The sequence below is a fragment of the Halictus rubicundus genome, chromosome 15 (assembly GCF_050948215.1).
Source record: "Halictus rubicundus isolate RS-2024b chromosome 15, iyHalRubi1_principal, whole genome shotgun sequence".
Taxonomy (NCBI): Eukaryota; Metazoa; Arthropoda; class Insecta; order Hymenoptera; family Halictidae; genus Halictus; species Halictus rubicundus.
In genome coordinates, this window is record NC_135163.1 from 2,593,828 (window position 1) to 2,619,884 (window position 26,057).

General features: G+C 39.6%; 3 protein-coding genes and 1 long non-coding RNA gene across 4 annotated transcripts; all 4 read right to left on the reverse strand.

Moving 5' to 3' along the window:
* Positions 1 to 985: 985 nt before the first annotated feature.
* Positions 986 to 1,288, reverse strand: LOC143361646 (uncharacterized). The gene is made up of 2 exons (XR_013083500.1): positions 1,167 to 1,288; positions 986 to 1,101 (listed from the first exon to the last, which is right to left on the reverse strand). It is a non-coding gene; the product is annotated as an uncharacterized LOC143361646 (long non-coding RNA).
* A 321-nt stretch (positions 1,289 to 1,609) lies between these two features.
* On the reverse strand, positions 1,610 to 3,130 carry LOC143361698 (uncharacterized). Its single transcript, XM_076801289.1, has 5 exons — positions 3,022 to 3,130; positions 2,913 to 2,949; positions 2,646 to 2,836; positions 1,720 to 1,951; positions 1,610 to 1,623 (listed from the first exon to the last, which is right to left on the reverse strand). Exons 1-5 carry the CDS (start codon positions 3,055 to 3,057, stop codon positions 1,610 to 1,612), a joined length of 510 nt encoding a protein of 169 aa, XP_076657404.1. The 5' UTR covers positions 3,058 to 3,130.
* A 9,793-nt stretch (positions 3,131 to 12,923) lies between these two features.
* Positions 12,924 to 14,987, reverse strand: LOC143361254 (uncharacterized). Its single transcript, XM_076800507.1, has 3 exons — positions 14,844 to 14,987; positions 13,927 to 14,209; positions 12,924 to 13,068 (listed from the first exon to the last, which is right to left on the reverse strand). The coding sequence occupies exons 1-3, from the start codon at positions 14,914 to 14,916 to the stop codon at positions 13,047 to 13,049; spliced, it is 378 nt and encodes a 125-aa protein (XP_076656622.1). The 5' UTR covers positions 14,917 to 14,987; the 3' UTR covers positions 12,924 to 13,046.
* A 4,772-nt stretch (positions 14,988 to 19,759) lies between these two features.
* Positions 19,760 to 24,039, reverse strand: LOC143361220 (uncharacterized). The gene is made up of 4 exons (XM_076800454.1): positions 23,490 to 24,039; positions 22,265 to 22,791; positions 21,469 to 21,887; positions 19,760 to 20,147 (listed from the first exon to the last, which is right to left on the reverse strand). Exons 1-4 carry the CDS (start codon positions 23,572 to 23,574, stop codon positions 20,114 to 20,116), a joined length of 1,065 nt encoding a protein of 354 aa, XP_076656569.1. The 5' UTR covers positions 23,575 to 24,039; the 3' UTR covers positions 19,760 to 20,113.
* Positions 24,040 to 26,057: the final 2,018 nt, after the last annotated feature.

The following is a 26,057-nucleotide window of genomic DNA, read 5'->3' on the forward strand; positions in this document are numbered from 1 at the left end:
GAAATTCGGATACCTCCTTCGATATGTTCTCCTAATACAAAAGTTAAATTTTCGAAAATTTTCGGAAAAATTCGCCCGTCTGACTTGTCGTTGACTCGTACCACTGAAATTTCGAAAATTTTCGAGCGTCTGGCCTGACGTTGACTTGTACTACTGAAATTCGGATACCTCCTTCGATATCATGTTCTCCTAATACAAAAGTGAAATTTTCGAAAATTTTCGGAAAAGTTCGACCATCTGGCTTGTCGTTGACTCGCACTACTGAAATTTCGAAACTTTCGAGCGTCTGGCCTGACGTTGACTTGTACTACTGAAATTCGGATACCTCCTTCGATATCATGTTCTCCTAATACAAAAGTTAAATTTTCGAAAATTTTCGGAAAATGTTCGACCGTCTGGCTTGTCGTTGACTCGTACCACTGAAATTTCGAAAATTTTCGAGCGTCTGGCCTGACGTTGACTTGTACTACTGAAAATCGGATACCTCCTTCGATATCATGTTCTCCTAATACAAAAGTTAAATTTTCGAAAATTTTCGGAAAATGTTCGACCGTCTGGCTTGTCGTTGACTCGTACCACTGAAATTTCGAAAATTTTCGAGCGTCTGGCCTGACGTTGACTTGTACTACTGAAATTCGGATACCTCCTTCGATATCATATTCTCCTAATACAAAGTTCGATTTTCGGAATTTTCGAAAAATTTTCTGAATTTTCAGATTTCTACTAGGAGAACATGATAGCAAAAGAGGTGGCACCAAATTTTTGCGCCAATTTCAAAAATTTGGCTGTTCCCAAAATTTTCGAAGACATTAATTTAATTCAAATACCGAATATTCACGTTGAATGTGGGTAAGGAAGAACACATTAATTTGTTGTAGTTAATATTCTTTATTTCTCACCAAAGAAAGTACAATGTTAACATTATTAACGTTATTTGTAGTGTGGTATGCACGTACACATGTATTAACACATCGCTTAATCAAATACGCATTTTACTAGTCGATTTCGAAATTCGATTTAAAGTGTCGTTTCTATTGTTTTGTCGGAGGATGCCTCGAGTTGTCGACTTCCGGTTGAGGCGGTGTCTTCGAACGATGTTTCCTGAAACGCGTGCACATGTTACTCGATAGCACCTATGCTTTCGCTGTTTTATTCGATCTGCTTACCAACAAAGCCTCTCGAGGACGTTCCGAATACATGTTACGTGGTTTTGAATCTCCGTCAACAGTCTGTCGAGATATCGATCGATATTCATCACCTTCGGTTCGGAATCGCTCCATTTTGCAACGTAGTCGTGTTCTAAATGCATACGTGCAAAGCGAAAAAAAATCAAGATAAATATATAGTTCAACAAAGTTAATCCTTAGTCTTATTAATCTTCTATTAATTTGAAATGAACAGAGGACGTAAAAATGTATAACATCTGTTCAATACCTTTGATTTTACTTCACATTTAACTGATAATCTTTTTGATAATTTAGGCTAATATATCTTTTCGCACAGAGAGATGTTATATTAAAAATTAATTTCCTTCGTGAACGATTCATTGAATTCATAACACAGAAGGGTTAAAACATTAGAACAATTTAAAAACACTGTTATATTATTGTCAATCTATTAAATCTATTGAGAAAGGAAATAAATTTTTATTTTACTCCAGTGTACAGAGAATTACTATTCAGTTGATACAAGTTTGACGTAAGAGAAAATGAGATATACCAGGCTTGCTCTTTTGGGCATCCCGGTCGTCCGAATAGTAAATATCCATTTCTCCTGGCAGATTAAGCAGATTCCTCGAAAAGATAGCGTTCCTCGGCAGCGATTTAATAGACTCTGATGACTTGATCGCTTCCGCCTGCTCTTTTAGTGCGAGGTCAACATTCCTTGACGCGATGATCCCGTCACGGGACAGTACTTTCAAAATAGTTCTCAAATACTTAAACATTTCCGTCTGAAAAATAAAGCCGTCCTCACCTATCATATTCCTTTATCGTTATAGATGCTCCGTTTTCAGTGTATTGCCGCGACGCAATAATTATTATTACCGGGATAGTAGAGTTGACATCGCACAAACGGCATTGCGGCGCGAGATAACTCGTCCGTGGTATGGCACGAACTGTATCGCGTCGCGGGATAACTCGTCCGTGGCATCGCAAAAGCGGAATTGTGGCGCGAGATAAGTCGTCCGTGGTATCGTTCGAACGCTATTGTGTCGCGGGATAACTCGTCCGTGGCATCGCAAAAGCGGAATTGCGCGAGATAAGTCAATTGCATTGCGTTGCAAGATGACTCGTCTGTGAGTTTATACAAACAGTATGGGCGTCGCGACATAACACGTCCATGGGAGCGGAGCGTATTCGAAACAGCTTGTACAAATTGTAACAGGAGATTTTGTACTGTTCACAATACTTTGACCCCTCAAATAAAATTTTATTTCTCTGAATGCTTTCCTATAGATTCTACAAGTGTCCGTCAAGCTGCGTCCACACAGAAGCAAAAACGAGCAACTTTTAGTTAGTCGATATTGCACGAGTCTCGAAAGAGTCGATACTTTTACAAAAAGAATAAAAGAAGAAGAAAAAGTCTTTCTACGTTGCTTCAGTGTGAACATAGCTTTAATATAGTAACGCAAGTCAATTTCTGACCTCGCTTTGAGTCGAATCAGTCCGCTCGAGCAACTTCTCGCGTCTCCTACTGCCAGATGGAAATGTTTGCTCAGTCGTCCCCGGGTCCATGATGTTTTTCCCATAAATATCGTCCTCGTTTTCCAAAAAATCATTGCTGGCAACCCTGTGCACCCTTGCGCTACGCTGTTCACCCAATTCTGTCCCATTCTCTAATAAAACAATTCAAACGAAAAACAAAAGCTTTCAAATTTCATCTTTACTCCATATCTGTGAATTCTTAAATACCTTTCGACTCCAAGGCAGCGAGGACACCGCAGTGGGCCTGGGAACGTGTTAATCAAGATTAGGGTATCTGATCGAGAAGTATTAAATGAGCAAACTCATCGAGACTCACTTGCAAGACGAACAGCAACAGCATCGAGAGTTTCATTTCTCCTGGATAGACCCATGAACTTCCGCGAAGAGAAATCGATCGATGATTGCATCGCGTTTAACGATCGCCTTTATAGGCACGGCGCAGGTGTTGAAAATTCGCGGCATGCTATAGCTTTCAAAATATTCGCTGGAAACATCCGGATACTATCGATCGTACCTCGAGGCGTCGAATTGACGCGTACGATGATTCTAGCGAACGAAAGAAATAATGTCCCTCTGATAATTTTGAGCAATATTTACTATACTTGGCCCATACCGTTAATATCGGGATTATAGGTGGGAAACAGGTTTAAAGAATTCGTATATATAATATTATTCTCGATTAGACTAGAAATGTCATCGTTATCAATCTGGATATGATTCCCAGGGCGACTGATACCTTCATAAACTATACATACATTTTCAAAACCACAGAAATTATCTCCGACGGAAAACTTTGCCATTGAAAGTTCGAAAATTGTATCCTCTGGTAAATTAATACTACCAACTACGCACCGTTAAAAGGAACACGAGAGCACATATAAAATTAACTCGAAAAAAGATTCAACTATAAAGTAGAAGGATAAGGTTTGAATGAAAAAGTTCGATATCATGTCGAAGAATTGTTTTATTATCACAGCCATTAGCTCGATGTGATCGTCGATTTTTAACATTTTATAGAGCAATTGGTATAATGTTTGCGTAACAAAATATTCTAAATCGAGAATCACACCGATTGTCCAGGTCTCACCACGTGGAGGTTGCTGTGAGGGAGACCCGCCCACCCACTTAGTATTTCTTTTGTCGTCCTACCCGACGGAAAGTTAACAAAATTACAAAATATAAACAAAATCCGTAATTTTGTTTGTACTCTTCCGAATACACATTTGACAGTGCTCTACTTTCGATCACTGTACAAACGAATACCAAGAAGAGCTAATTGCAAAGCCTACCCGTCCGAATTACTACCTGCCTATTATAAAAATTAATTTTTTCCCCTTGCCTGCACCTTTTATAATTGTGTCTTTTTTCTGCGTATTCCCCATAGATTTCCTACCTAACAAGTGTTTTATATTTTAACTGTGTGTGTACCTAAGTGTGTAGTGGGTAGCTAACCCAAATTTGCTGAAATGTAACATTCAGTGAATTAAATAGAACATGCAACACACAGGACAACACAACATGCAACGCACAGACAACACAACATGCAACCATACACAGATAATGAAATAATAATAAATAATAAAGGTATTTGAATTACCAAATACCTCTTAAAGTTGAATTGTTTACCTTGGTTTGTGTATTTTGGTTTTACCTTGGTTTCGTTTTTCAATATTTAACGCATAACTAACATTATGCACATCCTGAGAACAATATGTAGTGGGTAATAATTATACCTGTTCTCATGTAGCTTACCACTACCTATCAGAAAAGCAAAACACCTGAAACAAACTTAATTTGAAATTAGCACATGAAAAAAAAAAGAAAATAAATAAGAAATAACACATTTCAAAAATACATTTGTCATTCTTGAAAATTAGCCCATTTTATTTTTATTACGTCTTCAACGTTTCAAAAAAACAAATGCGAACAGTGCATTTTTATTCGCGAGGTCAATTTAATAAATATTATAATACGTAAAACTCCCGTGCACTTTCATTTTTGTACGCAACACTATATTAATTTTTAATTATCACATGAAAAAAAATTTAAAAAAATGACATTTGAAAAATCACATATTTGAAAAATAGCACATTTTAAAAAAGAACACACATTTAAAAAATTGCACATAGCAATAGTAGCACATATTAAATATTACATATATCAAAAATAACATATTTAAAAAAAATTACACATTTCAAAAATAATTGTCCACTCGATCTATATTTGAAACAAACCCGCGAGTGGACCATTTTCTCGCAACACTAAACTACAAATTACGTCTTCAACGTTTCAAAAAAAAAAAAAAAAACAAACGCGAACAGTGCATTTTTATTCGTGATGTCAATTTAATAAATATTATAATACGTAAAACTCCCGTGCACTTTAATTTTTGTACGCAACACTATATTAATTTTTAATTACCACATGAAAAAAAAAATGTTAAAAATGACATTTGAAAAATCACATATTTGAAAAATAGTACACTTCAAAAATAATACATTAAATAATTCATTCATTACCATTCATTAAATTCAATTTAATTTGTCTTACCATCTATCTTTCAAGGGATGAAAAATCTGAAACATACTAAATCTTGGGTTAACACAAGAAAAAAAAAATACATATGCAAAATAGTTGCCCACTCGATATATTTCAAACAAACGCGCGAGTGGACTGTTTTTGCGCAACGCTACTCTACAAAAATGTAAACATCTCCAAACAACGCGAGCAGTGCATTATCTACCGCGACGCTACTTTATTTTTCTCAAAACAGCAAACTCCCGTGCACTTTCATTTATTTTTACGCAACACTAAATGGAACCACGATAGCAGCCATTTGAATTTATGGGGAGGGAGCCAAACCGAATTATTCTTTCGCAACGCTAGTATCTACAAATAGTAAATAATAAATATGAAGAAACAAACGCGAGCAGTTTATTATTTGGCGCGACACTAATTTATTAAATCCGATATAGAAAACTCCCGCGCATTTTAATTTCTTTATACGCAACTCTAAAGGGGAAGCAATGGCTGCGGGTATTTTTGGGGGCAGCCACATCGGCTGCGGGTTTGCAGGGACAGCCACACTGGCTGCGGGTTTGCAGGGGCAGCCACACCGGGCTGCAGGTAGTCAGGGGCAGTCATAGGGTGCAGTGCGGCATTTCAATTATCGCAACTCTAAAAGGCGGGATTTTCTACCGTTTGCATATTGGAAAACTTTCATATTAAAACGATTCGAATCTCTAATTCTTTCTATAACACGCGAGTGGGGGACTATACTTCGCGGTCCCGACTATTGTTACAAATTCGAACATTGCAAAATCAGTTTTGCATGGCGCAACGAACACTAAAAGTTCTATCGACAAAACTACTGCACAGTCTACGTAAAGATACCTCGTCTTTTACCTTACGGGCCGACGAGGCGTTCGATACGTTATACATACACATCGTGTATGTTTACTAACCCGATCGAACCACTACGTTGGTTAAAAAATACATGCTTTGTGAAACGCAATGGTAGGTTCCTTGCATTTAGGGCTCACACACCATCAAATGGCCAAGGCACACGTCGCTACGTTCCAGGTGAAGCTACAGTGATTTACTCCGCCATCGTAAGTCACGCCAACACCATGGCTCCCACCGCATTAGATGCTAATACAATGGTCACCATGACATTGTCGTGCGTACCACCACAGGTGACGTAACTTAATACGTCTTGTTTTTGTGTATGGTATTTTCGTACGACAGCGGATACACTTGTTCCATTGCTGGAACGGCAAACGAGTCGTGTGTTAGGGCACACCGCGCGGAATTGAACGTAGTAACGTGCACCGTGATTTTGCGCTAACTGCGACCTGAGAACGTACCAATACGTTTCTTCTCGACGCATAGTGGTCCGGTGGACACATGTGCTCCACATTTCGACGGTAGCAAAAACTCTAAACTTGAAATAAAGAACTCGAGCAGTATAACTCGAAAATCTAAATAAAATCTCCAGAATTCAATGTTCGTATGCTTTGTGCCCTACCGACTCTGCAATGTTAATCGTCTACTTTTATACACGCGGTCGCGAGTCTAATCATTAAATCTCATGTTCTGCGTTTTCGAATGTGCACGTTAATCCCGCCTTAGGACAACGCGTTCGTATTTTTCGCAACGCTAAGACAATCGCGACAACAAATTCTCGCAACGCTAATTTTTCAAACAGAAATAGTATTTTTATTAACTGATTCGCGGCATGCAGTAAGAGTGACAAAGTCTATTGGTGGAGAGACCCGGCTTCTCCACTACCTTACTTTGTCATTATCAAAAACGGTGGCTAAGCAAATTCTGTTTTATTTTTACGCTACGCTAATTCAACCCGTTGTAATTCTCTCGCAACTGTAATAGAAACCGCGAATGCCTGCACCACACCGGGCAGCCATTTTGACTGCACTTCCCCAGTGGTTCGTTGCAGCTCGAGCATGGGCGCCTGAAATGTCGAAAATGACTCGAACGCAAACGCGATCCTTTTTTGCCGCGCAACGCTAATTCAACGAACAGAGGATCGAAAAAAGAGTACTTTACTAAGAAAATTCTTATAAAATCTTAATATCTTAAAAATTGCCTCAAGCAGCAATCAAAATGATATGAAATTGAAACCGCGACTATTTAATTCGCAACACTACACTATAAACAATCTATATCGCGATGATCTCCGTAACACTAACTTCGTTAAAAATCTCTGTTCAAAATCTATTAATGCAACGCGTGTTTTTTTTTATCGCAACGCTACTGCAAATCGCGGATGTGCCCATCTCGGCTGATCGTTGGGGCGGCGAGGCCTGCCCATGTGTACGACTAACTACTTCTACAACTACTTCTAGTATTTTTATACAGACGAGTATAGTGACAAGGTAGTAACGAAGAAACGACATGCAGTTGCTGCCCTCTTGAGTGACTGTTTGTCGGGCCTCTTCTTTTTCTTCGCGGTCCGCCGAACATCTGAAACCCTAAACGTGCTCGCAGGGAAAACGATCGACCACTTCCGAGACGAATGACAAGTCTCGAGAGAAGCCGATCGTTCCTCTGGTGCAATCGAGCAGGTGCGCAACGTTTCGAGGCCCTAATCCGCGCGCGTTCACGTTCGCGTCCGCGAAAAACTATGCGAGCGAGAAGAATCGAGCACGAATCATTCATCGAACATCATGCCTCGTTCGATTTCGATTCGAGGACGAAACTTCGAGAGCTCTTCCAGGAACTGACTACCGGGCGAATCGCGGCCTACCCGAAAGAGAAAACGGTAGCCAGCCCCGGCCCCTACCTACTTAAAATTAACATTCACACCAACAAGGTAAGCTACCTACCTGCCTAGTCCTATATTTAAAAAATGGCAAAAAACACATGCTCACCAACACATTCGCTACACGATCCACATTCAGACGCCAGGGTGCAATAGCCTAATACCTAGAGAGGACGTCCCGGGACGCCTCCGACACCCTAACGTCGAAATCTCATTCAAACACACTAAGGTACGTACCAGTTTTCCTGAAATCGACTGACAATGGCAGTGACCTTTGCGAGTTAAATCGGTAAATCGAAATAACCTATTTTCGAGACTTAATTAAACTACGTGTAATTCTGGATATTGCAAACGTAGTCTTTGAGAAAGTTACGCGCGCACATATTCCACGAAGATCTATGTAGCATGTCACAGATCGACAGGAATATGCGTTATTGAATCTAGTTTAAAAAACCGACGCAATTCCACTGCCTAATCACACACACACACACAAGTAGAAAATACGTCGTGCACGATACACCAACCATTGTCAGTCGCCACACATATATATTATTAAAACAATATTCCATGTGCCCCGTTGCTCTCACCCTCCCGAGTAGCACCTGGGCACGCGAAAGGATTCGAGCAACGGACAGGGAACCTTAATATCCTGAAAATCCTAACTAAAAGAATTCGTTAGATTATGTAGACGGGCTAATTAATGCATTCTTGCAAAAAGACTATTTGAAATTCAAGATATAATAGCAAATTATGAAGGAAATATTTAATAATTGAACGAACTAATAGAAAATGTTAATTGTTAAGCAAAAAGACTGAGAAAGATTTTAATTTATTTAATTTATTTATTTGCAATCTTTACTAAAATATTAAAAAACCCTCGGACGATCCTTTCAACGAAGCAAAGTTTCGAAACTATTGAAAGAGTACTATACTAAATGTAATGTACTAGTGAAAATAATACTTTGTCTCGAGGATCTATCCGTCGCGAATCGTCTTTTTGTACGTGAGATCTAGTGCTTTCAAGCAATTGAAACTGATTTTAAAATACGTTTTTTATTTGATTTTAAATAAATTTTAAAAGTGACAAACTAGTGATAAAAAGTGACTCTAGTTAATAATCGTATACCAAATTACGGAAGATTTTTATCTTCTCAAAATTCGGTAATACCATTATCGAAATTGTTTCGTTAAAAAAAACGCGATGTACAAAAAGACCCTACCTAGCTAGGAAACAGATTACTACCCATGGAAACGGCCTGGCGTTTTCCACGGTCACTATACTCGTCAAAATCAACAACTACTAATCAAATATAATAATAAAAAAGACAGTTATTTTTTCACTCACTACTTGTTGGAGGGATGAGAAAGCTGCGTTAGAGTCCTGGAATCAGAAAAAGAAACAAGACATTAAAAAATGAATCGTACAATTCCATCAATAAGATAACTTAATTGGAAAAATGTCTTTTGTTACTTACATTCTCTCCCCCTTGCAGTAAGCTCTACACGTTGGCTCTGAATCTGAGCTATCGATGCATTACGTTAGTCTTACTTCCCTAGTTTCAAATGTATTCAAAGCGTATTATCATCAAATTATATTGAATTAAATAGAGGCGAAACGAGACAGTTAGCGACTGGGTTTCCAAGCCCACAGAATCCACCCCGGATTCAGACGCGTTACAACACCATCCACCTGCCTGGACGTCGTAACGCCAGGACAGATGCGCCCCTTCGTTCAAAACGTTATTCCAACTCGCGAGTATACACTCCACGAGCTGGCCGCTTTGAATATAGACCGAAGCCTAGTAGCGCTGGCTTTACTGCCAGAGATGGTGTGCCGCGGCCTTATGCTGCGAGGTCCCCTACTTGAAGAGTAGGTGCGGACCTCCACCTTCTCGATCGAACTTCTCTACTTTTATACAATATCAAAGATATTCAAAACTCTAAGACAATGCAACTCTGAATATATTCAAAACCAGGGTGGCTAACGTAATGATTGGAAGACGGTCTTCTTCTTCATTTCGGGAAACCTTCAAAATAAAAATTCGAGATATATAGAATTCGTTAGAAACATACCACAAATACATACAATGCAATCAACAATGGATTAATATAATGGATTCATAAAAAGATATAAAAAAAGATCGAAAAGATTAGGTTTGAAAAGCTCGAAAGTAAATTAATGACAAATTAATATTAATTTCTTACGAATAATTCGAAAAGAAAAAGTTAAGTGACAAAGTTTAGTTGGAAAGATATATCGGTACTCACATATTCTGTACTGCTTGAAGAAATTTCGATACTCCTCGTATCGATCCCAGCTATTGATGAGCAGGAGAGGTTCTTCCGCCACGATTAATTACGTTAGCCTTACTACCCTTGTTCCCAATGTATTCAAAGCGAATATAAATTTATATCTACTCAAGTAGAGGCGAAACGAGACGGCTAGCGACTGGGTTTCCAAGCCCACAGAATCCACCCCGGATTCAGACGCGTTGCAACACCATCCACCTGCCTGGACGTCGTAACGCCAGGACAGATGCGCCCCTTCGTTCAAAACGTTATTCCAACTCGCGAGTATACACTCCACGAGCTGGCCGCTTTGAATATAGACCGAAGCCTAGTAGCGCTGGCTTTACTGCCAGAGATGGTGTGCCGCGGCCTTATGCTGCGAGGTCCCCTACTTGAAGAGTAGGTGCCGGACCTCCACCGTCTCGATCGGACTTCTCTACTTATGCGATACGAAAAATATTAAAATCTCTAATATAATGCAACTTCGAAAATATCGAAAACAAGGGTGGCTAACGTAATAGCTGAATGTGCTTCTTCTCCTCGAGTTAAGGTGACCTTTAAAATATAAACACGAGATATATAACAAATATATAAAAGGCAATCAAAAATGGATTCACAAAATGGATAAAAGTATTAAAAAGAAGGTCGAACCGCGATTAATGTTGGAAATTATTGTCCTTTGAATTAAATAATCGAAAAACTTCACTACGAGCTTTCGATTTGCTCGAAAGTACATCAATGATAAATTATTGTTAATTTTTCATGATTAATTTCAAAAGAAAACATTCAATAACGACGTTTAATTGTAAAGATGTACTGGTACTCACATATCCTCTCCTGTTCGAAGAAATCTCGTATCTCGGATTAGGCTATCGATATTGTATCTCGATCGATGCCTATTTCTTCCCCTCAGGCTCTATAGCAGATGGAACAAATTCAATTAATTTCAATCGAACAGCCGTCAATGAATAAATCCGAATTAATAGGAAATAAATAGTTCAAGTTGTAAATAAAGTCAAAATGAAATTGAACCAAAATTAAATAAACTTGATTTCTATCGCACGAGACGAATTTACGTACGATTTATCGTCACGACGCAACAGAAAATTATCGCGAGGAGGTAACACGATTCGAGGATAAATTGAAATCAATGAAAAATAAATAATTCGCTTCAGCACGGTATTAATTTTAATAAAAATTAAGATAATCTCTTGACTTTTACCGAATGGTAAAACACAGAAACGGTACGTACCATGTAAAGATCCCTGTATTGCGTTGTATATTTCCTGCGTCTGGGTGACAAACGACGCGGTTGACAGGGTGAGAGGGTGGGTTCGGAGATAACGAAAAACACGTCCTTTCACTATGACTTTCTAAATTATAATGATTCGCGGTCGGGTCATTGCGGCCGCCAGGGGTGGATTAAGGGTGGGAGATAGGAGGCCCGAATAGTGGGCGCTTATCATAGAACACCGGGTGACGATTGTCTCCGATGATCGGCGATTTCCTCCGAATTGGGATCGGCGGAAGGGGAAGGGCTCGCGATTGGTACGTCACCGCGACAATTAAATATGGCGCACGATCGAGAAAGCAGGTCGCGCCAAAATTTCCTTCGACACAATACATGACGTCACGTTCCGAGAACTGCCCCACTAAAGTACCAGTTTTCAGTCGTAAATCATTTTATTAACCCTTAAGTGCATAGGTAAACTAAATATTAGGAACATGAATGAATACATGGGGTCCATTGAGGACCCCACTTACCTAATTCCTTGCTAACTTTGATTACAGCAACAATTTATTTCTGTAAACACATTAAACATAACGTAAATATTGACAGAAGCAAATAGCTGAACTCTCAGTTCACAAATGGCGCGGCTCAAAATGTTAACACAAAATCCAACACTGGGGTCCTTTGCGGACCCCATTCATGCATTTAAGGGTTAAACGATCATCTGAATATTCGTTGCCTGGTTCTAAAATCTTTTTAATTTTTAGAATTTTTCATGAAAATATAACATTGCTAAAGGTTCTGACATTTTTAATTCGTAGATTTATTAGTACACGCATTTATATCTGATTATATGTATATGTATATGTACATATGTACGTTCGCATATGTAATTTACAGAACAAAAGTATAGTTATTAAAATTTTGTTTTTTACATACATATGATCGTCGTTCTTTTGTTTTGCTTTTAGGAGGTATATCTGTCTTGGAGAACAAAGTGTTTTTTCTCTGTAGAATACAGAGAGATTGGAATTTTAACTTCTTTATTTTTTAACACTAAACGTACCACCACTGGTCAAATTACCGGTTCTAAATTTTTTATTTGACAATTTTTGAAATTACAAAGATGCTTTCATGAGCAATGATTCAATAAATATCTTTAGTAGAGCAAACATTACAATAAGAACTGCGTAAAGTCTAAATAAATTAAATCTTGTCATTTTTATAAGGCAACATGTACCTGTTACTTTTATAGCTCGGTACGTTTAGTGTTAATGAATAGGTGTGCAGGAAAAACAATTTATTATTGATATTATTAAAATTAAGTATGCTAGGAACGTTGCTATTTTGTCATATGACGCATGGGGAAATGAGGGTCACACGGGAAATGAGGGTCACAGTGTAGTTAAAAGAGTAGTTTAATGGTATAAAAGTTTATTATACAGACTTAGCTACGAATTAGAAAATATTATACACGCGCGAACGAAGAGCCTGTGCGATTCCATGTCCTCGTGAGTCAATGTATAACTCAATCAACGTTTCATCGTCCGAATCCAACGGATCTACAACAGAAGAAAAACAAAAATAGAACATTTTTCATACATACCCACATCAAAAAAGTTGTAAAAAGCCGACTCGAGTATTTTCTTCGGAATTTTTACATTTCTTTTTCACCGCTATATAGAAAACTAATTCTTCCAATGTCTTAAATAAAATCCAAGTCGTTTAATGCACTTTCAGAAAAGTTCTTCTCTTTTAACACTAAACCAGCCACCGCCGGTCAAAATGACCGGTTCCATTTTTATTTTACAATTACTGAAATTATAAAGATGCTTTCGTGGGGAATGATTAAATAAATATATTTAGCAGAGCATGTATTATAATACGAACCGCACAAAATCAAAATAAATTCAATCTCGTCATTTTTATAAAACAACATGTATCGGTTACTTTTAAAGCTCGGTAGGTTCAGTGTTAAAGTGTGTACGAACTGAATGCACAACGTATAAACAAATTCAATAGTGCACATTCAATACTGAAGCTCGGTCAAACTGCAGAAAAGCTACTTCCTCACCGATTTCAAGGATGAAATTGGATAAAATGTGGACTTTTTGTCGCCTCGCGTAGGCAGTTGTGCACGGGACCTTTAAGCTCGCATGAGCCTTGTTTACAAACATACTGACGCGCACGGTGCCACAGCACACAAGTATAGACAGAAATCATTGTGCCGACAGTTTTCGTGAATATTTCGAAAACTAAGCAAGTCCACAAATACTAGGAAAAATTTGTTCAGAATGTCGAGTTTTGACAACAAGTCCAAAAATCGTCGAAATCGGAGAGGAAGTAGCTTTTCGGTGGTTTCACCCTAAGGTAAAATACTGCAAATTTTGCAGAGTAATAATGTTCCACAAAATATTTACCCAGCCTTTGCACTCGAGAATGCAGCGCTTCCGAAGGGAGAGCTAATGGCGCCAGCATGGGCTGAACTTCCGGAAAGACCGCCGCCATAACCTCCAGGGTATCCGCCATAACCACCGAACCCGCCGTGTCCTCCGTATCCACCGAATCCGCCGAAACCTCCAGGTCTTCCGAAGCCTCCAGGTCCTCCGAAACCACCATGCCCGTATCCACCGTAACCTCCGTATCCGTGATGGTGGCCTGGGTCGGGCAACGCCTCTCTAGCTATCCTCGTCAACAGCACACCTGGAAAAACCGAAGCGGTCAGGACGTTTTCGCGGATTACGAAACCGTGCAAACAAAACGCGGCCGAGAGAATGGGCAGACCGTTTAGGAAGCGAGAATGACATCGACCTTCGCGGGAAGCAAGGTCAACAGGCAACACAATTCGTGCCAGCCTGTGAAGAGATCGCTCGAACGTTCCACTAAACGATGACTCAGGACCACGAAGATATTTCTGTGGCATCGATATTGATCTTGGAGAATTTTACTCAATCTCTTTCCGAACAGAGAAATCTCTTAGTTGCAGCTAATAGTGATCAGTAGACTTAAGATTTATGACTTGAACCGGATGTACTTCGACCCAAAGTGTCAAAATCGTCATTTAATTAGTCAATTTCTAGCGATTGAATTAAACGAACAGCTGTTACCTTAGGAATAATAGAAGGAACTAACAAACTTTCCAAGAATACGTTTTAAAAAATTGTAAAGCAGTGAATGCTTCTAAACACCAATAATTATATAGTTGTCCGAGGGTTAAAAGGTAGGAATAAAATATGATTGTGATCATGCTATGGAATAGCTGGGCGGAAACCGAAGCGATTTTAGAGTTCTCCCGGAAGCGTCGAGTTCTTTTTACTGAATAATAAATGCGCTTTACCCTTCTCCACGTTGGCGGGATAGCCGGAGGCAGTGGCCAGGACGGCAGCGAGAACAACCAGAGCGATCTTCATGTTCACAGGTAGTGTGGCAGACGTCTCTGAGAACTGAGTGTGAAGTGACGATGAGGAAGTGATGAGGGCAGTCTTTATATAGGGAACCGTGACCGTTCCGAGCGTTCTGGGATACCCCGACGCATTTACGTAGGTATGAAACAGGTAGTCTTCGCGAGGAACGACCGCATCTCATTAGCACCGCCGGAGTCTCTGCCTTGTAAAAGCGTCGGGCTTGGATTAACACTGACCGGATAAACAATGGTGGATTACCTGAATCAATGATAAAACGTGCACGAGCATTTTGCAAAACCGTTTTCGCAGTGTTTCATAATAATTTTAGCTCTTTCCCTTTCGCTTCTAGCTTCCGCTCGGCTGAAAATTCCCAATTTCGTGGACCAGTTGGAATGCAGCTAATAAGCGGTGTTTCGAAGAAAATGCATTCAAATATTACGAAGTTAACGCATATAGATATACTAGATACACGTTTGTTGCGTTAGATTATTTATTTTAAGTTATTTAATTGTTGCGAATTTATTCAGCTGTATTTTATTTTCTTGCAATTTAACTCCTACTTCATTATACCTTACTTTCTTTTGGAAACGTATTTTTATCGGTTCATTTTATAGTTTATTTTATGATGATGATCTTTCCCCGCATCCTGTCACAGTCCAGAGTTGTGCAGAATTACAATTGAATTACTCCAGGAATTATAATTACAAGGTATTTCAATTACATTGTAATTCAGACATAGTGGAATTTATAATTCAGATTTTCATTCAACTAAATTACAATGTAATTCGTAATTGCGATTCGAGTACAATTATGAAATACTTTGTAATTAAATTAGGGTTACGTGTTATGCACTAGGACGAGGAATAGCAAACAAGTATCTGAAGGAACAACATAAAAATATATTGCACTTCTTCAAAGATCTGGTCTATAATTTGGAGAGCTACATTTTAATTATATTGTATTTCAATTACACATCTGATTAAAATAATTAGTAACTGAATTGATTGAAAGGTTTGAATTACGTAGTTCAATTACGACGTAGTTGAAGTACTATATAATTGAAATTCTATGTAATTCAATTGTGTAATTGTCTTACAATATAATTCAATTAGCATAACTCTGTGTGACACGAGGATCGCCAATGATTCACGACATGAGCAACAAGCTTGTTCTAAGTGTACTGCAGGACTGTATGTGAAGTAAAAATTGTAAAATAAATTCTAAAAAATACAAATAAGAGATTAAAACTATTATATTAAAAGTTTAGAATTTAAGATGCAGGATAATTGTTTTAACACGTTGAAAGCCACGTCACCCATACGTGGGCGACGGAATTATTTGTGCAGGTTTTAAAATTAATTTTTACGTTGATATATTCATTGTACCAAACTTGATTCGGATCTGTAATATGCAAGAAAGTTGGAGGACTACTCAGTACGATACATTTAATTTTTTTCAAATTTTTATTTCATTAAATAACTTACTTTGATTTTATGGAATTTTGGGGGTTTCTAGTTTGGCGATCAACGTGTTAACCGACCTTGAATAGTTCCTCCATTCTTGCAGGACCGTTACTTACGGCACGATAGAAAGAAATCAAAAATTGTGGAACATCTGAAACATGAAATGAAGTAAATGAAATTTGAACAATAAATAAAGTAAATGAAATTTGAGGGGCCATTATTTGCAAAAACTTGTTTGTCTCTGATCGAACTCTATTCTGGCGTCGGAGAACGGTACAACAATTTCAAGGGCACGATAGAGGCCGTTGCTCGGAAGAACCATGACCTTGAACAGACCATCGGCACGGGCTAAAGATCAGAGAGCTCCTATTAATCGTTGTGCCAGCTAAAATTCGTCCGGACACATGGTTGAATCTCGTGTCTACGCGCTAATCGACCACAAGACATTCGGGATTCCCCGTACGGGACCATCCCGTCGTGACTATCTTATTGCTGTTGACTTAATGGCCCATAAAGACGACCGGCATCTCGTTCTGCGCTGTCATCGTGAACCTGAAGAAAGGGGCACGAAGTAAGTCATGCATATGCATCGTTTCTAAAATTGAATTCGTATCGATGCTTCAAGAGAGACTACGCGAGCCAGTGATTTCCAGTAGTTTTGCGGGATTTTATAATATAGGGCAGCTATAGTGAAACTTTATACTGTACTTTAACTCCATTCTTCCTAAAGTAATTATTGTTTTTATGTACCGGTTACTGTTGATATGCCATCTTTTTTTTTAAATGTCTTTGGTACCAAAATACAGCTTCACATATTTTTTTTTCTTTTTTTGTATAGTGTATAACAAATTGTAACGGAGTGTAACAAAGATATTTAACGCATTCGGGTGCTTCCTAAAACAAGATGCAAATTTAAAAAATATTTCATATAGGGTAAGGGACCCCGTTACTGTGGTGGTACCAATTACTGTGCCTATATTAATTACACTTACTTTTCAAGCATAGTGAATATTGAAAAAGAGATATATAACATCTATGTTAACTGCAAATTTATTAAATATTTCCTATAGGGTAAGGGGGGGTATCGATTACTGTGCGTATATTAATTATACTTCTTTTTAAAGCATAATGAATATTGAAAAAGAGATATATAACATCTATATTAACTAATTTTTCTGAAAAAATTTAATATCTCTTTTTTAATATTCATTATGCTTTAAAAAGAAGTATAATTAATATACGCACGGTAATTGGTAATCCCGCAACAATTGGGCCCCTTACCCTATACATGCTGAGAAAATTTTGTCGAAAATAATTTTACCTCAGGCTAACCAGTTGTCTAATGTAACATGCTAGTTAATTGTCACTTCGAAAGTAGATTATCGCCTAGTTCTTCTCTAAACGCAGACGCGTCTGTTTTGCATACATCGTATCGAAGAAAATGCGTGTAAAAATCAAATAAATATCACGAGCTAATAAAGAACTCGTTACAAAAGTGAATTTAAAAAATACGCTATATTGAACGATTGCCAGCCATGATGCCGCTCTAGGCATCGTCACGATTACAAAGCAGATTCCACAGATAATTGTTTTATTACTGTTTACACCTCTGTCGTGTGCATTTGCATGCTGAGAATTTTTCGAGGAACTAGCAACGACTAAAAATGGACAGAAACACGATTATTTTGTATTATTTTGAAAAGTGTCCTTCCGGCAAAAAAAAAACCGATTGAAAAAAGGATGATTACATGGTCGGCAATAAATTTGTTCACACTTCCTAGTTCCGGGTGTCGAATTTTATCGAACGGTCTGTCCGCATCGAAACGACCGTCCCCCCGCATAGCGATTTCCGTTGGAACTACAATGTCAGCTTTTATGTATACGTCGCCAAGGTTACGACCACGCGGCGGCCTGCTCGGTTTCCGTGGGACTTTTTCGAGCCGATTCTCGAGCTGTGCAAACACGCTTGTCGAAATCTCGCCGGTTAGTATGTATGTAAACGGTTGCGTCAATCGCGCAACCGAGACACAGTGGTCGTTGTCGGCTGGGCAATTAACTCGCGTGTACACGGGAATCGAAAATTAACCGTGACTTTTACGGTAGCGAGAAACGACCGTGTCACGCGGAGATAATGGCGATGATCCATAGAAAAGTGGGCAAACGCGTCTACGAGCCCTAATGAACGCTTCTCGGAAGTGATTCAGGGGTACGTTCGGTCGGTTGCTTAACGATCGTCCGTTCCGAGAAAGTTTATCACGGGGTCATTGTTTGATCGGCCTTCGGGGACCTTGGCCATAAATCCCGGGTAGAATGTTAGTGAGTAAACAATGAAATACACGACAGCTGCTGCGTCTATTATTAAAACAGTTTTATTCTAGAATTACCTAAAATTACTCGCTCTTACGCGCGGTTACTCGAATACCGATTTTCAGAAAAAATATCAACGCCGTCGCGCGTTGCTTTCGATCGTTTTTTCACGACGCTGATTCATCGGAATTCATCAGCTGTGTTCGTACATGCGTAATTACTTGTCTAATCTACACGCTATACTACAGATACAACAAGCTTTAATCAGTTTCGTTATTTTTATTTTTTTTTTTGTTTCTTCTCGCCTGGCAGTAACGAACGATCGCGCGAGCCCTTTGCAATCTCTCGAATCGATGCGACTCTTGGATCGTTTAATGTCGCCTGTTTTCGAAAGAGAAGACCGCAGACAACGTCTAGCTCGTATTTCAGGTCTGTTCTTCCGGGATAATGGACCACAGTTTTCGACGCACAGTGTTTACTCGATATATGTCCAAAACACGGGTCTAGCCGGTGACAAGAATCGGCCAGGAGGTACTATTTTGATCCACGCGACCTTACACTCTTGAGGTCTCTCGAGCTTCTTGGCCCTTCACGGGATGTACCCCGCGGTATAGTTCTGCGACTTTTATCGGCTAGGAATTTGGGACATATATAGAGTGAACTATACTGCATGTAAACCTATTCTGCATGCATAGGTCCGTCACGCGTGCCTCCGTGAAAGTCGATCGAGTCGAGAACCTTCGTGCGGAGGCTCGTTCGATCGTAAAGGGCCAGCGCAATTCGATTGGTCGACAGGAACACGAATTAATTTAAGGACGCCACATTCCGAGGCGACGAATGGAAGACGGTAGAGCTGGACATCCATCCGGTTAAAATGCCGCGGGTCGATTATTGTTCTTAACCCTTTGTGGTCCGAAGCATTCTCAATGTGTCGTTCAAAAATCGGCACGAAAATCGTGTAGTTCTGTCGCGTTACGATATCGTAATTCAGCGAGATATTTACAATATTTACGAAGCGCAGTATTCCCTCCGTAGCGTCGCGTTTCTATCCCCACCATCTCGCGAGACAGTAGCGAGTCGACAGCCAATAAAGACGAAGACAGAGCAGCTTCCATGAACGTTTTGCTACGTTACGAGGGAAACACTGAATGGTAATTGTATTTGCAATAGTTGCAACGTCAGCAACAAACGTTTCATAGATCGGTGAAACATCTTGTTGCTGCAAACAAATTATTATCTATTTTTTGGAAAGAAGATACCTGGATAACTGTCCGCTCCACTCCTGTTATTTCAACTATCTTCTTTCGAAAAAGATGGCTTTAATTGACTGTTAAGTGCAGATCAAGGACCACAAAGGGTTAAGTATATCGAATGGCGGACACGGTTCGTCGATCCGATCGTAGGATCGATCTAAACCCCAAGGCTCCGTGGGTTTATTCTTCGCTGGTTGCTGGGCGCTTCTTTTTTCTGAACACAAAGAAACAAAAACAAAAAAATTACGAGGCTGAAATGAAGAAGCCCTTGAAATAAAATGGCACCTCCACTTCATCATAGATGCTACATAAATCGAAGAAAAATTTGAAATTTTTGCATTTCTTGCTTCCAAATTATGTATTGGATGGTATTGTGATGTATTGCCATGGATGTCTTTACATTAGCTTTTTCTGTATTGTTAAATAACCAAAATCTCCCCATATTGGAAAACAGGGTGTCTCTAATTCTTCTACTATAAATTTACGATCAACTAATATTTGTGTTAATAAACTTTCACGCTGGATATGAAACCTTTTTCACTGTTTCAATAAATATGATTTAAATATTCGAGCTGCTTCCTTATTATATCAGAAGTGAAAGGTTCTTAAATAAAATGTTAAATATATTTGTTTGTTAGTATTTTTAACTGCTGCGAAATCGAGTCTGGAATAAAATACTGTAACTAGCAAATTAAACGTAACATAATTAACAGATTAATCGTTTCTTATGTTCAGATTAACAAGTTAACTGCCACGTCAGTCACATATGACTGACAGTGATTAGAAAGTTTAGAAATTCATTTTTATTATAAGATATCCAGATATACCGAATTTTATTATAGTCTTTCGAATTCAAAAGGGTTAAGACAGCATCCCCTATAATACATTTTAAATTTCTAGTTTTGGTTTCATTGATTAAATTACTCTGATTTTGCAAGAATCTCTGGGGTTGATATTTGGCACTTAATGTGTATGCCCCTCTACTTTTCGTTTGAGCATATTTTAATAAATACAGTCAAATCTGTTTTCGTGCGGTCCTTTTCTATGCGATTTTTTTTTGTGGGATTTGTTTTGTGCGATTTTTTTTATGGGCTACATAAATGCCAACGGTGTTGGCATTATAACACCCTTGTAGTGTTCTCATCACAAGAAGACGCGCGTTTTGGACTACGACGAATAGTATCGAATTATGTGCATTTTGAAAATTTCTCCATGTTTAAAATGAGAAATTTAATTTTTTTAAAATCTTTCCATGTGTAATTTAATTATTTATTTTGTTTGGAAAGCACTTTCTCTAACAATTTCTAAGTGAGACTTTTTTTATGCCCCATTTTCTTTAATATGTTGTTAAAAATTATTTGTCATAGCTATTTATGAGCTTTCTGAATATTTTTTTGTGCGGTTTCCTTTATCTACCGCACAAAAACAAGTTTGACTGTAATGATTTTTCAGAAAAATGGCTTCATCGGTACAATTTTGCTCCCTCACTGTAAATTCTGTTATGGCAATAGTGGAAAATTTCCGTATCGACTTACCCGTTGGGAGATCCCCCGTACGCCGTTGCCACCGAACTAGCAACTCCTCCTTTACCGGTGGAGTAGCTGTTAGCGATCGCAGTGACCGCTCCAGGCGGAGATCCGGAGGATCCAGATCGCGTGGCCCCTCCGGGGAAGCTGAACACCATCGGGAAGTAGTTGTTCAGATTTGGGTACTGCTGTCGGCGACGGTTGCCCTTGAAGGGCACGAAGGGAACGGACACATCCTCTTCGTCGTACTCATCGTCTTCCTCGTCGTCCTCTTCAACCACGACCGGTGGCTTCTTGGCTTTCTTGCCGTGGTGCACCTTGGGTCGATTCGCGGGAGCTTCGGAAGTAGGGTGAACATGCTCGTTGGCTGGGGTCACTGGAGCTGCTTCTGGTGTGAACGCTGGAGCGGGCTCGGGCTGTGGTTCTTCCTAAGTGGCAGAGAAAGATTGAGTTAGTACAACTGGACTTTTGAACATGATCGAAAACGTTTGGGCACTGTCATTGTAAAAATGTTTACATGATCTACAGTTTTCTTTCAACACAAGACGATAGCTCGGGGAAGGGGACGTATTGCGGATGAGGGTATCTATTCGGCTTGATATTGTTCTCGAGATGTGGATGTCGAGGGTACAACTTCAAGAAGAGGGGATAGAGATTTTCTTCTTTTCTTTCTTGAAAAATCATCGTCGTCTTGTGTCGGAAGAAAACTATACTAACTGAAAGCGTATCGGCAGTGCCCGTGACCGTCACGTGTCATTGACTAGTTAGAATATTAGTTAGAATGTTAGTTAATATTTCCTGGTACCTGAGGAGGAGGGGTAGCTTGCTTATGATGATGCTGTTCTTCTTCCACAGGTTGCTCCTCTTGAGGATCATGTTGCTCCGGCTGACGATGGTGTTCGTCCTGACGGTGATGTCCTTCGGGCTGGTGTCCATCCTGATTGTGATGTCTTTCAGGCTGGTGTTCGTCCTGCTGGCGATGTCCTTCAGGCTGGTGTTCCTCTTCCTGTTGCACGGGCGTCTGCTCGTCCTCGTTATAGGACTCTTCAGGCTCTGGCGCCGCTTGGGCCTCGGCGCTCGACACTTCCGATTCTTCAATCGGTTCCGGGCCATTGTTCAAGTGTGGCGGCTGCATTCCCCCAAAAAAGGCTTCGCCGCTGACGGCATTGCCCTGTGCGAATACTCCGGTCGCTTGGCTACCGGGATTCGATCGTCGAACGGGTCTGTAGTAACCGGCGATCATCATCGTCCTGTGAGGATAGGGCTGCACGGGTGTCCTCTTCTCCCGCAGGAAGACTATGGGATTCCCGTAGGGATCCAACATCACTGAAACTACAGAGACCCCATCAATGTCAACCTTCCTACTGGCTACTTTCTCGTTAAGCTAAATGGTATAGTCAGTACAGTGATTTCTCTATATATGTCGCCAAGACCTGGATGATAAATGTCGCGGAATTATCCCCACTAACGCGGGGTATATCCCTCAAGGGGCCATGAAGCTTGAGAGGTCTCGGACGCCGAGGAGTGTAAACATAACACGGGTATGTCTTCTGGACGATATATGTCGCTGGCAAGACCCGTGTTGTTGACATATATCGAGAATTCACTGTAGTAGGTGATTCAACACTTTGGGAACGACGATGGATTGTCAGTTTGCTTTTGTACGGTTTTACGAATGTTACAATCATTTCTTGATACTGTGCTTGCAATATTGCATGTTCGTGCAGCTCTTGGGTATTAATATGAAAAAAAAACTGTCAAATTCAATGATTAGCAGCACGACAATTTCTAATATGTAATGGCACTTTGATCACGTCGATCCTAAACTACGTAACGTTTCTTACGATAACAATTTTATAAGTTTTACAAACTATCGAGCAAAGTTTTTCGAAAAACGGAAAGATTTTATTTTAATGCGTGGCTTTTTCTATTTACCACTATTCGGAGGCTGCCCACACCAAGAAATAGAATAGACACCTCTCATATTGGTAGCTTCTCCTACAATAATCATAGCGAGTTGCTATAGTTACCAGGTTCAGCGGGAATAACTCTGGACTCTGTGACCGCGATCGTCGCCGCGACGACGAGGAGGACGAAGCTGATCCACTGCGCCATCCTGAATGATCGGAACTCTGGTCGATCGATGTGGAACGTTGATTAACCCAATGCCCGTCCGTCGGAATCCCTCGAGACACTTTTTCTTGAAGAGTCGTTCGTCCCGGAAGCCGAAGAGCCCTGCCGATATCCAAGCACTACCGCGAAGGTCTACCTGGCTCGCGAACTTTTTGCTAGATGATGCTATACTCGAACCCGCAATTGCTTTTATACCAGAAGCTAGGTGAGCTCGCGGGGGATGGGATGGGCGATCGAGGACGCACAAGGCATGGGGCCGGGATCGGTTGGATCCACCAGCGGAACGGGGATACGGGATCTTCTGGATCCCCCACCATAGATCGTCAGGTGGTTGCCTCGTACCCAACAGGATCGTCGTTGACGCGAACGCGCGCATCGATCAAACAGACGTGATCGTCATCCCTAACTAATCGGACAGCCGTCGAATCGAACGCATTAATTGCGATACCAGACGGCCCTCCTCGATCCTCGATCGGACCCGATCGATCGTGTTACACGATGTACAGCGAGGAGAGCAAAATTGAACCAATGAAACGATTTTTCTAAAAAAATTTGTGTATTTATTAAGACAGAGTCTTAATGGAAATGTGTTAAGCATAAATAATATATTACTTGATTAGTGTTTTGGACTGATGCATGATTGAGTCAGGGATAAAATACTGTAACTAGCACATTAAATGTAACAGAACTGAAATGCTAATTGTTTCTTGGGTTCGGGTTGATGTAAATGTAACCTCGGAGTTTTTTGTGGTCCCGTTTTAGTAAACAAATAAATAATGATTTTCTAGAAGAATTGTTTCATTCGTTCAATTTTTCTCGTCACTGTATCGTCACGACGCTCGACAGTATTTAGTGTGTCGTTTACTTGAAAAATGATCGACTTTGCCATTTTTCGTCTTTCTGTGCCGCGAACCCCACAAAATGGGGAAGAACCTTTTACGGAAAATATCTGGCACATTTTTCTGAAACTTTAAACACACCACTAGAACATGAGGATTTTGTGTATTTATTGGAATAATGTATAACGAATTTCCATGCAGTTGCATGCGACACTTGAAGGTTCGAAGACCTGCGCAAGGGTGGAAACAACCCTAACAGTGGTCTTTGCCTAGTGGCATGGCGGGTCCATTGACTGCCGTGTCGCATTTAGAGGTTCATGACATGTCAATCGCCATTGAAATGGAAGCCAAGACGCTAGAAGCGTGTTTACTAAAAACATGAAGCAATAAATTCGCCTCTGGTGCCCTGACGCACATATTAATTTGACGACAGCTAAAAATACCATTTATGCGTACCACATCGCAAAAATAGCGGATTTCAGTCGTCCGTATCATAAACTTCAGTGTGGAATTTTCTAAGAACGCATATATTTCCGCCACGCTGTTTATTCGGTGGAAGAATACGAAAGCTAAAGTGCTTATGGTTCGTTGCCTTCGTTTACAGGCATCGAGGAAGCAATACTTTCATTTAATTATTTAATTGTTAATCGACATCTTGTATTTGAGGTTCGTTTAGCTAATTTCCATTTACGTATAATGTACTTACACATATAATTTTTTTTATGTACAATGTAATGACTAGACTGCGGATTTTATGCATTTATAACAGACATGAGTAAGTGTAATTTAAAACAGCAAAAGTATTAAAAAAATTTACAAGTACTGTTATATGACTTTGAACCTATTAAACACGTTAAGAAAGAAAATACACTTGTGTTTCACTCCAATTTGTTGCAATTCAGGTGGAAAATTTTTATTTTGCATAAAGATCCGCTGTCTAGTAATGGCAGATGGCAAGAAGTTACAGGGTGACCTAAATCTCCATAATATCTCCATACATATCTCCGCTTGTAAGGTACAATTAACACTAAACCTACCACGGTCAAAATGACGTGTTTTATATTTTACAATTATTAAAACTATACAAATTCAAATATGGAAAATAGTGGAATAAATTTCTTTGTCCAAGCATTTATTATATTGAAAATTATGGCAATATTTACCAGATACTGTTAAAGCTTGGTAGGTTTAGCGTTAAAGAAAATTCCTTTAAAATGTTGGGACACACCATTTCATAATATTTATAATATCGATAAATTTCAGCGTTTCAGAACAATTTACATTTTCTAAGATTTTCGAAAGTAAAATTAAAAATGTTTGGTAACTCATATCTACTTAATTTAAAAAGAAAATCGATCCAAACTGCAGGGGCTTGTTCAAGGAAGTGTAACAAGTAGATCATACTGCATACAAGATTGGTAAGGCCTGCAAACTGTTCGCGATCTGTGCTGAACGGAAATCGCTCGACGATCTCGACGGTGGAATCGCTAATTGGTGAGTCACGCGAGCGATGCCTGATAAGTGGATCTATCAGCAGAACGGATAAGACGGTTCATACATGTTCAAGCGGACTATAAATACACGCGAACCAAGGAACGACGTCAGAACGACGCGTCTCCAGAATTT